Source organism: Trachymyrmex septentrionalis, unplaced genomic scaffold (assembly GCF_001594115.1).
Source record: "Trachymyrmex septentrionalis isolate Tsep2-gDNA-1 unplaced genomic scaffold, Tsep1.0 scaffold53, whole genome shotgun sequence".
Classification (NCBI taxonomy): Eukaryota; Metazoa; Arthropoda; class Insecta; order Hymenoptera; family Formicidae; genus Trachymyrmex; species Trachymyrmex septentrionalis.
This window is the reverse complement of record NW_017305705.1, coordinates 1410496-1422990: the sequence shown is the minus strand read 5'-3', so window position 1 is coordinate 1422990 and position 12495 is coordinate 1410496. Positions and strand designations below refer to the sequence as shown.

The 12495-nt window shown below is 31.8% G+C and overlaps 1 protein-coding gene across 1 annotated transcript in view; it reads left to right on the top strand.

Annotated features, from left to right (window-relative positions):
* LOC108751912 (fringe glycosyltransferase) overlaps window positions 1-12495 on the top strand; it is a 104604-nt gene that overhangs the window by 9090 nt on the left and 83019 nt on the right. Inside the window, exons 3-4 of the mRNA XM_018492399.1 lie at window positions 6479-6527; window positions 10386-10488. Of these exons, the coding sequence (XP_018347901.1) occupies window positions 6479-6527; window positions 10386-10488 (152 nt within the window). The remainder of the gene's footprint in view (window positions 1-6478; window positions 6528-10385; window positions 10489-12495) is intronic.

Below are 12495 nucleotides of genomic sequence, written 5' to 3'. Positions count from 1 at the left end.
TACATAATATTTATATAATAATAATATATTACACATATACATATAATTAACAATATTATATTAATGATTGTCAAATATTAAAATTTAATGCATCATAAATATAAGAGCACAATTTTATATAACGAAAATTCGAATGTTTGAATAATCAGATTTTCAAGATAAATTAGGAAGATTGATAAGAATTTATATGTCGATTATTTCTCAAAATAAAAGTAAATTAAAGTAGGTAAATTATAAAATCATTTGAATTGAAATATAAAGAAATGGTTCAATTGTTTAAAAATCAAAGTATATCTAAAAAGCTACGAGCCAAAAAATAAATTACTTGAAAAATCTAAAAACACAAACGTTTCGATCTATCATGAAGTCATTATCAATAATAACAGTAAAATTTGAATTTATGTGAAAGTATAACTGAACAATTATAAAGGTCATTTGAGTTGTATGTCCTCAACGAAAGCATTTGTAATTCTCATGACACGCCACGGTGTCTTAATTTGCTTCGTACCCTGATTATTCTTTGCTCTCGTCGATCTCACGCTTTTTCCACGCGTACACTCGCGTTGCCTGTGACTCGCGTCGGCACGCATTTTCCGCGACGCGAGCGAGAAAAAGTACGATGAGAATAATAAAAGTCTGTGTCCGGCTGCATACGGTTTGTGGTTCGTGGGAAGATCTCACGATTTACCTCTGACTCTGACGACCTCCGCGTTAGCCGACTTAGTCCACCCACGAGCACTCTCAACGAACTCACCTTTTTCGTGGTTTCTTTCTCGATAATTAAACGATGCGCCACGATCCTACAAGTTGGTTGAAATGATTGTTCTTTTCTTTGCGTGTGTGAGATCGAGGATGTTATTGATTCTCACGCATTGTTGCAGAAATCCAATACATTCAATCAGTACATGATATCTTATAAAAACGATATAATTGCATAATAAAAGGACACTTATGATGTAAAGAAGAGTATCAACTTTAGCAGTTTTTTTTATTCATAGCTTAATCTCATAATTAATAAAATGTTATATTTGTAAAAGAGAGTTGATTTATAATTATTACACATTTATAATTTATAAACGCGCGTTTTAATAAAAAAATATCCAAAATAAATGAAGAATTTTATCGAATGAAAAACATATAAATCAATAATTTTCAGCGGCTAGAAGACTTATTTTCTTTCCTGGCGAGATTAGAAATTCACAATCCAATTTACGGCAGGTGATTTATCGTGGTGAAGGTAATAGACTCTGGTAGAAACTTAGTCATAGTCTAAGATTCAAAATTATTTGCGGAGCAATAAGTCTTGAAAATGTAGATCGATTTTTTAAGACATTCGCAGAATTTATTTAATTTTTGCAAAACAGTTTTATGTTAATATATTTTGTATATATCATTTATACATTTTTTTAATTATCGATTAAAAAAAAATTACAAAATATTTTGCAAAAATCCTACGTCAGACGATGGAGAATTGCTAAGAATATTCAGTTAAAACTTTAAGTCAATCGGATGAAAACTTTTTGAGTTATCATGTGACACCGTCTCGGAAAAATGCGTTTTGGGAAAAACGCGTTTAAAATTTTGGAACATTACACAGCTGTGTCACAGCAAGAATTTCTATCTTATTAATCTGCGATACCTGCTCCATAAAGTTATTTATATTTTTTCTTGTATTTCTTAAAGGTTCAAACTAATGATTAAAGCAATAAAAAAAATTTCGATTTTTTGAAATCTCAGGGGTGGGGTCCCCCCTTAAGAACTTTGAAAATTAATATTACAGAAAAAAAATTGGTACTTTAGACTCCTTCAACTGAAATCGTGAAATGCAAAATGTAACATATTCACTTTTTAATAAAATATATCAATTATATGCATTTAAATTATCTACAGGTATATTTATGAATATTTAAACAATTTTTAAAGAATTATTTTGCAAAACTTACAAATATTACACAACTAATTGCGACTAATAACGTTACGGTTATCTGTATATAAAAAAAGCTTATTAAAGAAAAAATTAGAGTTAAATAAAAATTATTTATATAATTTGTAATATAATAGTTAATAATTTTTTATGATATTTTGTATCTAACAATTCCAATAGAAGAACATTTTATCTTTTAGTGTATATATTTTCACATGTACATATATATTAAGACTCTTTTCTGAAGTCTTAAATATCTTTATGGGTTTTAAAAAAGAGAAACAGGACTAGAAAGTATTGTATGTAGCAGTTCGCTGTTAAGGTGTTAAGTTTCTCTTTTAAATTGGATAGAGGTGAGCAATAGGTCGCAATGTTTTGATTATTAATACGTCGTATATCACGGGTAATGTGTTTTAATAATGCGCTCCACTGAGGAGGAACATTGATTGCGCATTTATTATTGGCGCAATCCCTATGTTCGCCCTTTTTCTCTTGGCCACCACCTTACGATGCTGTTAATGACCTTTAATGGCTACATTTATATACTTTGCTACCTATTTCTTTTTTCGTTCTTATGTGGTCAATAATTTACGCGGCATATAATAAGATCAAGTAGTTAATACTAATTCGTTTAAGTTGTTTTCCAAACATCCGTTGCAAAAATAATCGAGATTTATATTTCGTTATCATAAAATTTCGATTATGTGAATGGCAGTAAAGATAGTATGCCAACGCATAATGCATATCTGTGGATATTTTTTATACTGTCCCAATATCTCAAAATTTTTATAGTTTTAATTCTAATAATAATAATTTGTTCTTTTTTTTTAGCAATATATTCTTGGAAATATGATTTTTTGTTACGATTTTCCAATATCTATTATTAAATATTTTAACAACATAAATCTATAGTGTCAAATTTAATTATTGTTTTAGTATAAAATAATGATATGTATATTGAGAAGGAGCAGTGATGACTTAAATTAAATTAAATTTGATATTATAGATTTAACAGTGTTGTTAAAATTTTATCTTTTAGTATGTATTTCGTTCACTGTTAAATTTATACATAAATTTAACAGTGAACGAAATGTCAAATTAAAATTCTGTTAAGATGCAATGAAAATAAAAAGTATATTATGGCAAAATGAATAAACTTTCGTTACTTAATTACAATCCAAAAGAGTGATTCATAAAAAGCACTTCCCTCAATCAAATTTCGGTAATTCTATGCTTAGCGAGGATACTTTTTTTAAAACTTTTTTTTACAAACTTTGTAACCCTTATTGGGACCCAAAATTCGAGGAGATCTTTTCTTGCGCCATTCTCTAAATTTGATAGTCATGCCGTTCGATTATTATGTTATTAAGTGGAGGTGTAGACATACGTGGTTAGGTACAAATTTTCGTGATTCATAAAAAGAACCCCTCGAGATCTCGAGGGTCGATCGCGGGTCAAAGTCTAGTGTCGTTACTTAGAATGACTTGGACGATACTGCAATCCCCCAATCGACGAAGGCCGACTCATATCGCCGATTGGATTTGGCTTCGGATAATTGGTCGATTACTTTGGTTATTTAAGCAAGTCTTAAAAGGTCCGATGCAATTTCGCGCGGCGCGCCGATGAGAGCTCACTGTGCTTCAACGAAATATTTCCTCTTAATTTTCATTGCTCTTTATGTACTGCGTAGGTAGGGTTGCGATTTTCAATTGACCCCCAATACGATATAATCAACGTGCCATTACCGAATGATATTTATCCAATTTCCATTGATTTTCAATTATATAGAACTTATGTCCAAAAGAATTAGATATAAAAATATTAAAAATTTGCCATTTTTATTGTGAATTATATTTTTAAAAGATTAAAATTTTGAAAGATCTAATTTTGGAAGACCTAATTTTGAAAGAGTAAAAATGTATGTATGTATTTGTAGCGTTGGATGAACGCACTTATTTCAAATTTATCTTATTTACTTTTTGCTTATTTATCTGTCACTGAGAAAAAAACTTGATTAAATACGTTTAGTTGGTAGTGATTATTTAATTCAAGTATTTATAAATTTAGCTTAAATATACGTTAGTCATTAACAAAATTTATGATTTAAAATATGTTATTTGTTTGGATTAATAAATATTTGTGCTTGATAGCCCGTGATCGCTGCACTTAGTTGAATCAACTAATATTTTTGTGATTCAGCATTTTTTTTCTCAGTGTAGAAACGATTTTAGCATATAACTCATTTGATATGCTAATAGTCTATCTAATAATTAAATTTTTTTAAACACCATGAAATTTTATCCTGAACCATCTGAACCAGAAGTTATATCATTGCGTTTTATCATTGTCAAAATGATCAAGCTGTTATTTATCTTAATCGTAAAATTTACTTTTTAATAAATATTTTAAAAATAGAGAACTTTATAAAAATTTCTTTTTGTGCTCCGAAAATTGATAGGAGACAATGTTTGTTTCATGTAGGTAGAACGCAATCGTTAAATTTCCTTTCATGCACATTTTAGGACAAATTTGTCTCGCCTAATTAGACGTATTAACGAGCGAGTCTTTTAATATGATTCTACGCTTTTGACACATTCGCAAACGTTCTATATTGCGATACGGCTTACGAGCAGAATAACCAACACTCGGGCGGCCGACTCAATGAATTCCCGGGAAAAGCTCGAAGATCAGCTTAACGACGAGTCTTTTAAGTACGACGTACGTGCGGGATTAATGCAATTATGTCGATGTAACGCGACGCCGGTGCCACTGACGTCATCGCGTTACACTCGTCTCTTATTTTTGTACACGACGTTCATTCGTTGCCGGATATTCGTGTTCTTTCTGGGAATGCTGACGAGTTCTCTGGCCTTTCTCTCTCTCTCTCTCTCTCTCTCTCTCTCTCTCTCTCTCTCTCTCTCTCTCTCGCTCTATCCGCATGCCTCGAATAAACGTGTTGCAATTGCAATGCCTTTTTTCACCCGCGCTATTTTTACGTTCGTCACGTTGTACCGCGGATATCCGCTATAGCTATACATCCGAGATATCTCGGTGAACTCTTATTGAGGCAACTGCAGTTTATTCAATTCTGCTTTAAAGCTTACATAATCCCGATACACATGCATCCGATTAAATATTATGCTCTCAGAAACTGTGCCATTGATTAAATTACGCATTATTTATGTAATGCATTATGTAGCGTGTTCAAAATAAGCGATTTAATTCTAGTTTAATTAACGAAAACAGAACGCGAACGAATATATTGGCATGTGCAATGTGCATTAAATGAGCTAATATCGGCTGATATAAAATTCATGGATGTATTGTGCTGTAATTGCATTGAAATTCTCTGACAAGTTGCGTTCGTGGAGAGAGATAATTTGCTTAATTTATCATTTTAATAGAGGAAGGTTGCGAATATAAAATCACGCCAAACATCACCATAAATAATACATCGCGTTTTCTCGCGATGTTTTTCCTTTTTCTTACGTATTTTTCCCGGTGGCTTACGCGATATATCGCCGCGTGAAAATCATCGGGACAATGCTTCTGACGTCTGGAGTACCATCTCCTTCGATCGTTCTTGCTCGTTCACTTCCTGAAGGGAACTACTCTTGGGAACTAAAAATAAGCGACTACTTTAACACGTGCAGTGTACACTGATCGTAACGTAACGACGCTGCAATACGTCCGAGTCCAGATGCAACTGCCACGGAAGGGTGTGCGATGCGACAGATACAAATGAGAAGTTCAAGTCTCAACTCACAGCGATCCGTGATAAATTTTCCAGCGCGACAAAATACACGAGAAACTTGAATAGTCCTTAATTGAAAGTATGCCACTTTATCACAATTTCGTGTGACTATACACTGTAGAGATTTTCACTTTAAACAGAGATTGGAGCAAAAAGGAATATATTCTGATAGTATATATAATATACTTGTATATATATTTAGCTTCTTCCATTTCAATTTATAAGATACATATATGCATTGTATATCATTAATTATTATGGAATGTTATTGGAAAATGTTGATAATTATATTTTAAATAACATTTTGCGGAAATAATATTCTATATGTGACAGCACGAGTTGGAATTATGGTTGCTCTTTTTTTTTTTGTGATTTTTAAATAACAGAAATATCGGTCTTGCGATACTGCACGTATATTTATAAAAAAACGTACAATAATATTTTTCTTGTTTTTATCTCCTATTTTTGTTTTCGGAATTTGTGATTTCGTTATCTCGCGAATATAAATAAGAGAAGTGTATCATAGTGGTGCGAAGTGCTTCAAGGTTGTAAGATTTATTACATGTAACACACACTGACGCGGATGGAGCGATTTCGTTTCGAAGGGATAAGAAAGGAATTGAAATTTATGATCGATACGTGATGCGTGTTGTTTGGCTGGACGGTCTGCGGTAAACAATCAAATGCGTACGTGCTATAGCATGATTATTCCGCCGCATCGGGTATAATCGAAAAAGGTTCGCGTATATATGTTTATATATAATCAAAATATGACGATTTTTTTTTATTTCTATTTGCAGACCTGGTTCTTCACCGATAGAGATGACCCTTATTTCCAAAACCAAACCAGTGAGTATTTATTAATAATTTTTTTATTAAATTAATTTTGTATTATTATAATTACAAATGAGTTTTTCAATTATTCAATTATTCGTATCTACTATTATTCAGTTGTGCACTGCTCTATTTCAATTTTTTATGACCTGACTTTTAATCTTGTTAAAAAATTGAATAAGAGAAATTTAATACATTTAATTTATATAGGTTAATATTTCAATAATAAATTAAACAATCAAGATATGAAATAATAAATTAATTGTTAATTAAAGAAATGAAAGATTTGCTTGTGTTATGTAATGACGCTTTTAATTTGCTATGATATAATTTGATTTTTGTTTTTGTTAGGATTTACAGTATAAATGATAAAATGCATAAGATGATACCAGAGATCGATTTAGAATTAATTACGTGTTATATGAGTAATTGAAATAATATAATTATTTTTTAATTATTTATATAACATATAATTATAATTATATAATTAAATAATTATATTGTATTTCACGTATAAAGTTGTCTGCCACATTTGCAGAACACGATATAAAATTATAGGAGAAATCTTATTAAAGCAAAATACACATTTGATACCGACAGTAACGTAGAATAATAACTATTACACATATTTTTCAATTGTAGCATTATCGCCCAACGAATCGAGATTGCGTTTATATTAAGTTCAATATAACGCTTTCTTCTCTTCTCTTGTATATTTTCATTGCCTTTTAGAGATAATATCGCCATTATTTTTTCCACGCATAAAGAATTTATTCCGATTTATTTCGATTTTTTTTGCCATCCTTGGTTGCAATGCGATTAATATGGAATAGTCTCGTATTTCCAAATATCATTATACCGCTTCACCGACTGCAGTTTTTTTATAAAGAAAAATTTACACGAGCAATAATGGTGAATATTGTCACGTTGATCATCTCAAGGTTCTGAGAACACCTGTCGATATACGAGAACGTAACATTTTCCTCAACAAATGGCTCTATTAAAAAATTCAAGCGAAATACGTATATTCCTTGTGTAAGACAAGACGTGGGTAATTACGACGGCGGGCTTAATGGTCGTCCTCATTTATGCGATAATTGCTGGCGAAATGAACGCGTGTGCAGGAGCTTGTTTCGTTCACTCTACTACTCCACTAGGAGCCGAGTTGCTCGTCAATCATTTCGAAAGTTTAGTCATATCCGCGCCTCGGTCGTCGTCCGTTCAGAAAGTCGAATTAAAGTGCGGTTTATTTGCTTGGAACACCTCCAAATCGAGAGCGGTGAAATAACGAAAAAGTGTAACACGATTTCTATTTGTTTTACTATTTCATCATCTAATACGAGACACAATCTATTCTCTTTTTGAAGAAAATAAATGTTTTAAGCAAACTAGATAAAAGCTAAATTAATTTTATAAATTTTTAAAAATTTGTATATTATAAGAAATTTGCTAAATCCTGTTAATGTATATTTTTTTACCTTTCTTTAAATTTATGATAATATTTTAACCAAATTAATGCGATGTATTAACTTCAATGTATTTTTATTTTCGCAACGTTCTGAATTGTTTTATGTAATACATGTAATAAGCTTGCTGTATTTTTAAATGAGAAACATAAAATTATTTCGTTATGTACGAATTGATCTTGTTTTCACTTAAAGATATTCTTTTATTTGAAAATCTTATCGTTTTATTAATTATTGCGATGCGAATATGTTAACACATCAGTCTTGGATAATTACTTACTGATCGAGACACCGGGTGTCCAATAAAGAGAAATCGATGTGTCGAAAGAGACAGAGGGCACGTGTGCGAGCTGTTCGATAAGTTCCACAATATTCTACATAGGTACATGTTAGACCGACCGGTTTGCAAACTCTGCACGCAACTCTGCGCTGCACGAGATGCAATGATCGATAGATCAATCAATCGCGTCGATAATCTCTTTATACGTGAAAAGTTAGAGCTTCGTCATCAGGTTCTTGGAACAAATATTCGATGTTTATAATTAGATTAATATATAAATAAATTACTTAACTTTATTAACTATTAAAATAGATTAAAATTAACTACAAACAATTATTCACTAAAATTAATTGTAGTTTATATTTGTAATCTTTGTTAAATGTTCCTTTTTTGAAAATTTATTATTTATGCATTAAGAAATAGAAGTACACTCGTTTTTAATTAATTTCCATAGGAATATTTTTCCTTTCAAAATTTATTTAAACGTAACTTATTAAAATTTATTTAAACGTAATTATGACAGATATTTTCCTTCGTATTTAATTCCGTTATACATAAAATTTCATAAGAATTACTGAAATTTAATGTAGCCATTTCTAAAATAAACGATCACATCAAGATTTTATTATTACTGAAGCAAATTTTCATGTTCTTTTTGTAACATAAACGCGTTTATCGTTTGCTTTAGTTGCTATGTAAGTTAGCTTATAATAACAAGGGCGTATTCTGACCGGCGATATCATTGCCAACCTACTATGGAGTACATCCCAATTGCACCCTCGGGCGCGGATGTAGAAGACGAGCAGGCGGAGAAAGCGGATGATGAGAAATGGCTAAGGAAGGACGGAACGATGCACCGCGTATGTGAATGATACTCACAAGTGGACGAGGTGAAAAGCAAGTTCTCGTTATTTCGGTCATCTGGACAATGACACTGTTCTCGCGTCCGAGTACAAGAAAGGAAACGAAGGAAAGAAATTGTAAAGGGAAAGCATCGCAATTACGAGACTTTCGCACGCGAGATGAAATGATATTGAGGATTCATTTAAATGAAAGTATCGAATGCACGTCGCAGTCGTAGGATATTCTTGTGTAACAAAAGACGAAGTCGCGCGGATTACTGTAACGCACACGCAGGCGTTCCTATAATAAACTCGATATTATTTCATGCTTTGCTCATAACTCGAGCCACGCATTAGTCACGAGCGGAGGCAGAAGCGTGGGTGGACACGGGTCCCGAGGAGGATAATATCGGGTGCGGAAGGTCGCAGGAGGAGGGATGAGCACGCGAACCCTCGGGCACCGTCCGACATTTGACCTCACCACGCGCTCTGCACCGGTTTGCACCTTCGCATCGGCCATTTCTCATTACCATTTCTACCTGACTCGAACTCGATCCATCCTTTGGGATTTATCCAGGTGTGGATGCCGACAATCTTGCGCGGGAGATCTCATGTAATGACACCACAAAAAATACCGGTTATGTAAGAATTAATTTAATAGGTTATTAATTACACAGCATTCGCTTGCTTATTATGCAAATTGTTTCTACTAAGAAACAAAGTATATATTTACTACTTTACTTCGATATATATTTGTAATTTTATTATAATAAAATTAATTATTATGTTTTACAATAATTGAAAAGAATAGTAATTGTTGTGATTTATTATACATATAATATTATTTTAAATTATAAATATAGTTAATACGTTGCAACGTGCCAATGACTCAAAGCTTGTTATTGAACGTTGTTATTGTTACAAGTCAGTCACATTACGACTGAAGCACGGAGCTAATAATAAATACGATTATGGTGATGAATTTTTACTTCGAATTTCTTTTTCTTTTTACTTTCATTATAGTTTAATTTAAAATAATTCTTCGAGTACGCGCGGATTAATAAATTATTTCCGATTTGATAGTTTGGTATAAAGGATACCCCGTGTGCATATCATCGATCGTGATACAGCCTCTTCTCGAAAGGATGGTTCTCGCTCCTGAAGAAGCGAGAACCATCAGCCCGAATTAATTAGACCGCCGTAGCAGCAGCTCACGAGGATGATTATTAACCTCTTAATTAATTGCACGCCCACCCTACATTCAGCTCCCTTCCTTTGCTTTCAGATGGCCACATGATCAACACTAAGTGTTCATCCTCACACAATCGGCGGGCCCTTTGTTGCAAGATGTCGGTGGAATTCGACAGATTTCTCGACAGCGGTCGAAAGTGAGTACTATTTTGATCTTCAAAAATTTAGCAAATATGTCAACGAATATCTAGCGATATTAACAAAATTATAAAAGTATAATATACGGAAACGTTACTTCATGAAAGTAACGCGTTACCATAACCGTTACTTTTTATAAAGAGTCTTATAAAAAGTTTTATAAAAAGCTATCGTTACCTGTTGTTAATTTCGAAAAATAACGCATTATTATTGCCGTTATTTAGAAACTAACGATTCAGTATTTTTTTCATTACTTTTCTGTAATATTAAAGTAAGATATTGGATTTAAAAATTACATTTAATAATCAGTATTAATTGTAATAATTTTCACAATTATTACTAAAACTTAACATTCTAAGCTTATTTTTCTTTACATTAAACTTATTATATCTAAGAAATCTTTGATAATTTTTTAAATATGTGCTTATGATAATTATTGGATTTTTTTTCCAAATTATATATACATATATTGGTAGAATTTGAGTTATATAAACGGGAACTTGCTAGAAGTAATAATTCTTCTTGTACTTTAGAGGAGGAAGTGTCGTACTATATTCGCAAAGTTAGCACGCGCTATTTTTATTTTTTATTTTTTAATATAAGCGAAACTTTCTTTTGTTTTTGTAAGGAACTGTAAAACTATATGAAAAGTGCTCTATGGAAACTGTCGTTATTCTTTTATATTAATAAAATATCGTGCTAACTTCACAAATTTCTTCTGCACTTTATCTCATATCGTAGATTTAGCGCACTAATATGTTAAGATTATCTACGCAATTGTCTCGCATAGGAAGGAACAATACTATCGCAATTTATTCTTGGAACAATTATTCGATCTCGGACACGTATCGAATGATCCGATAAACCGGGAAGGATACCCGGTGTACCGTCATCCGGACAAATAAATATTACTCTGGTAAATAGAGACTTTATATCTGATATCGAGTTTATCCGGTTCCAGACGTGCGTCTCTTTTCTTCGAATAGTCCGAGTCTTCAATATCGATTTTGGATATTTCGTCATATATCGATACTACTCGATATTTGTCTGATATAAGACGTATCCTATTCAATTTTTGCTAATGTATACTAACGTAATGTATATATACGCATTCATAGCGAACAAGGCATTCAATGGCACGTTACATTCCTTTACAGACGTATGAGATAAAATATTGATGATTTCGAGTCGGAGATTTGTGCGATAGATTATATCTGACAATGAGTAGATAAGTAGATATATAGATAGATACATTCTCAGTGGGAGAAAGTATTACATACTTCTTTCTCCTATATGAGATTGATATGACATTGTCACTGTTCGTAGTTTGACATTACGAATGAAATTGAGCTTGACATTTAGTTCGAGAAATTTAAATCAATTCGCTATTCTTTCTTTCAAACGAATCCTTGTTAAGTGTTCCGTATTGAGTTTGACGAAACTTGATAGATGTGTAAAATCAATGATACAATCAACGAAGTTGTACTTTATTTCTGCTGACGTCACGTCTAACAATTTCTTTAACAAGTTACATAATATCTTAACATTTAAGATAATAAATTTTTTCTAATTTTAATATTCTTTTTATTTAATTTGGGTTTTGTGTTTTTATGTTTTTATGAAATAATTTGTTTGAAGCTTAAAAGTTTTTAAATATATTTTTAGTATTTAAATTATTTTTTCGGACAATTTATATAAGGAATTTTTAGTATATATTTAGTTATTAGGAAGTTTTTAGTCAGTATTTAGCCAGTAATATAATCGTAATATAATCTATTTTCCATTCTAACTCGAGCGTACCGTTGAACCTAGAGTTTCTCGAGCATGCTTTTATTTTCTTTTCTCTTCAGCCAAACGTATATCGATATAACGGACGCGCGTATCGCTCTGAACAATCTCGGAGTATGAAGAGACGTTAATGGATTTGCATAGGTGCGTTTTTCAAGTGTGGAAAGCGACAGCCGATGTATGGAAAAAAAAAAAGGAATATGGTTTAAAACGCGACT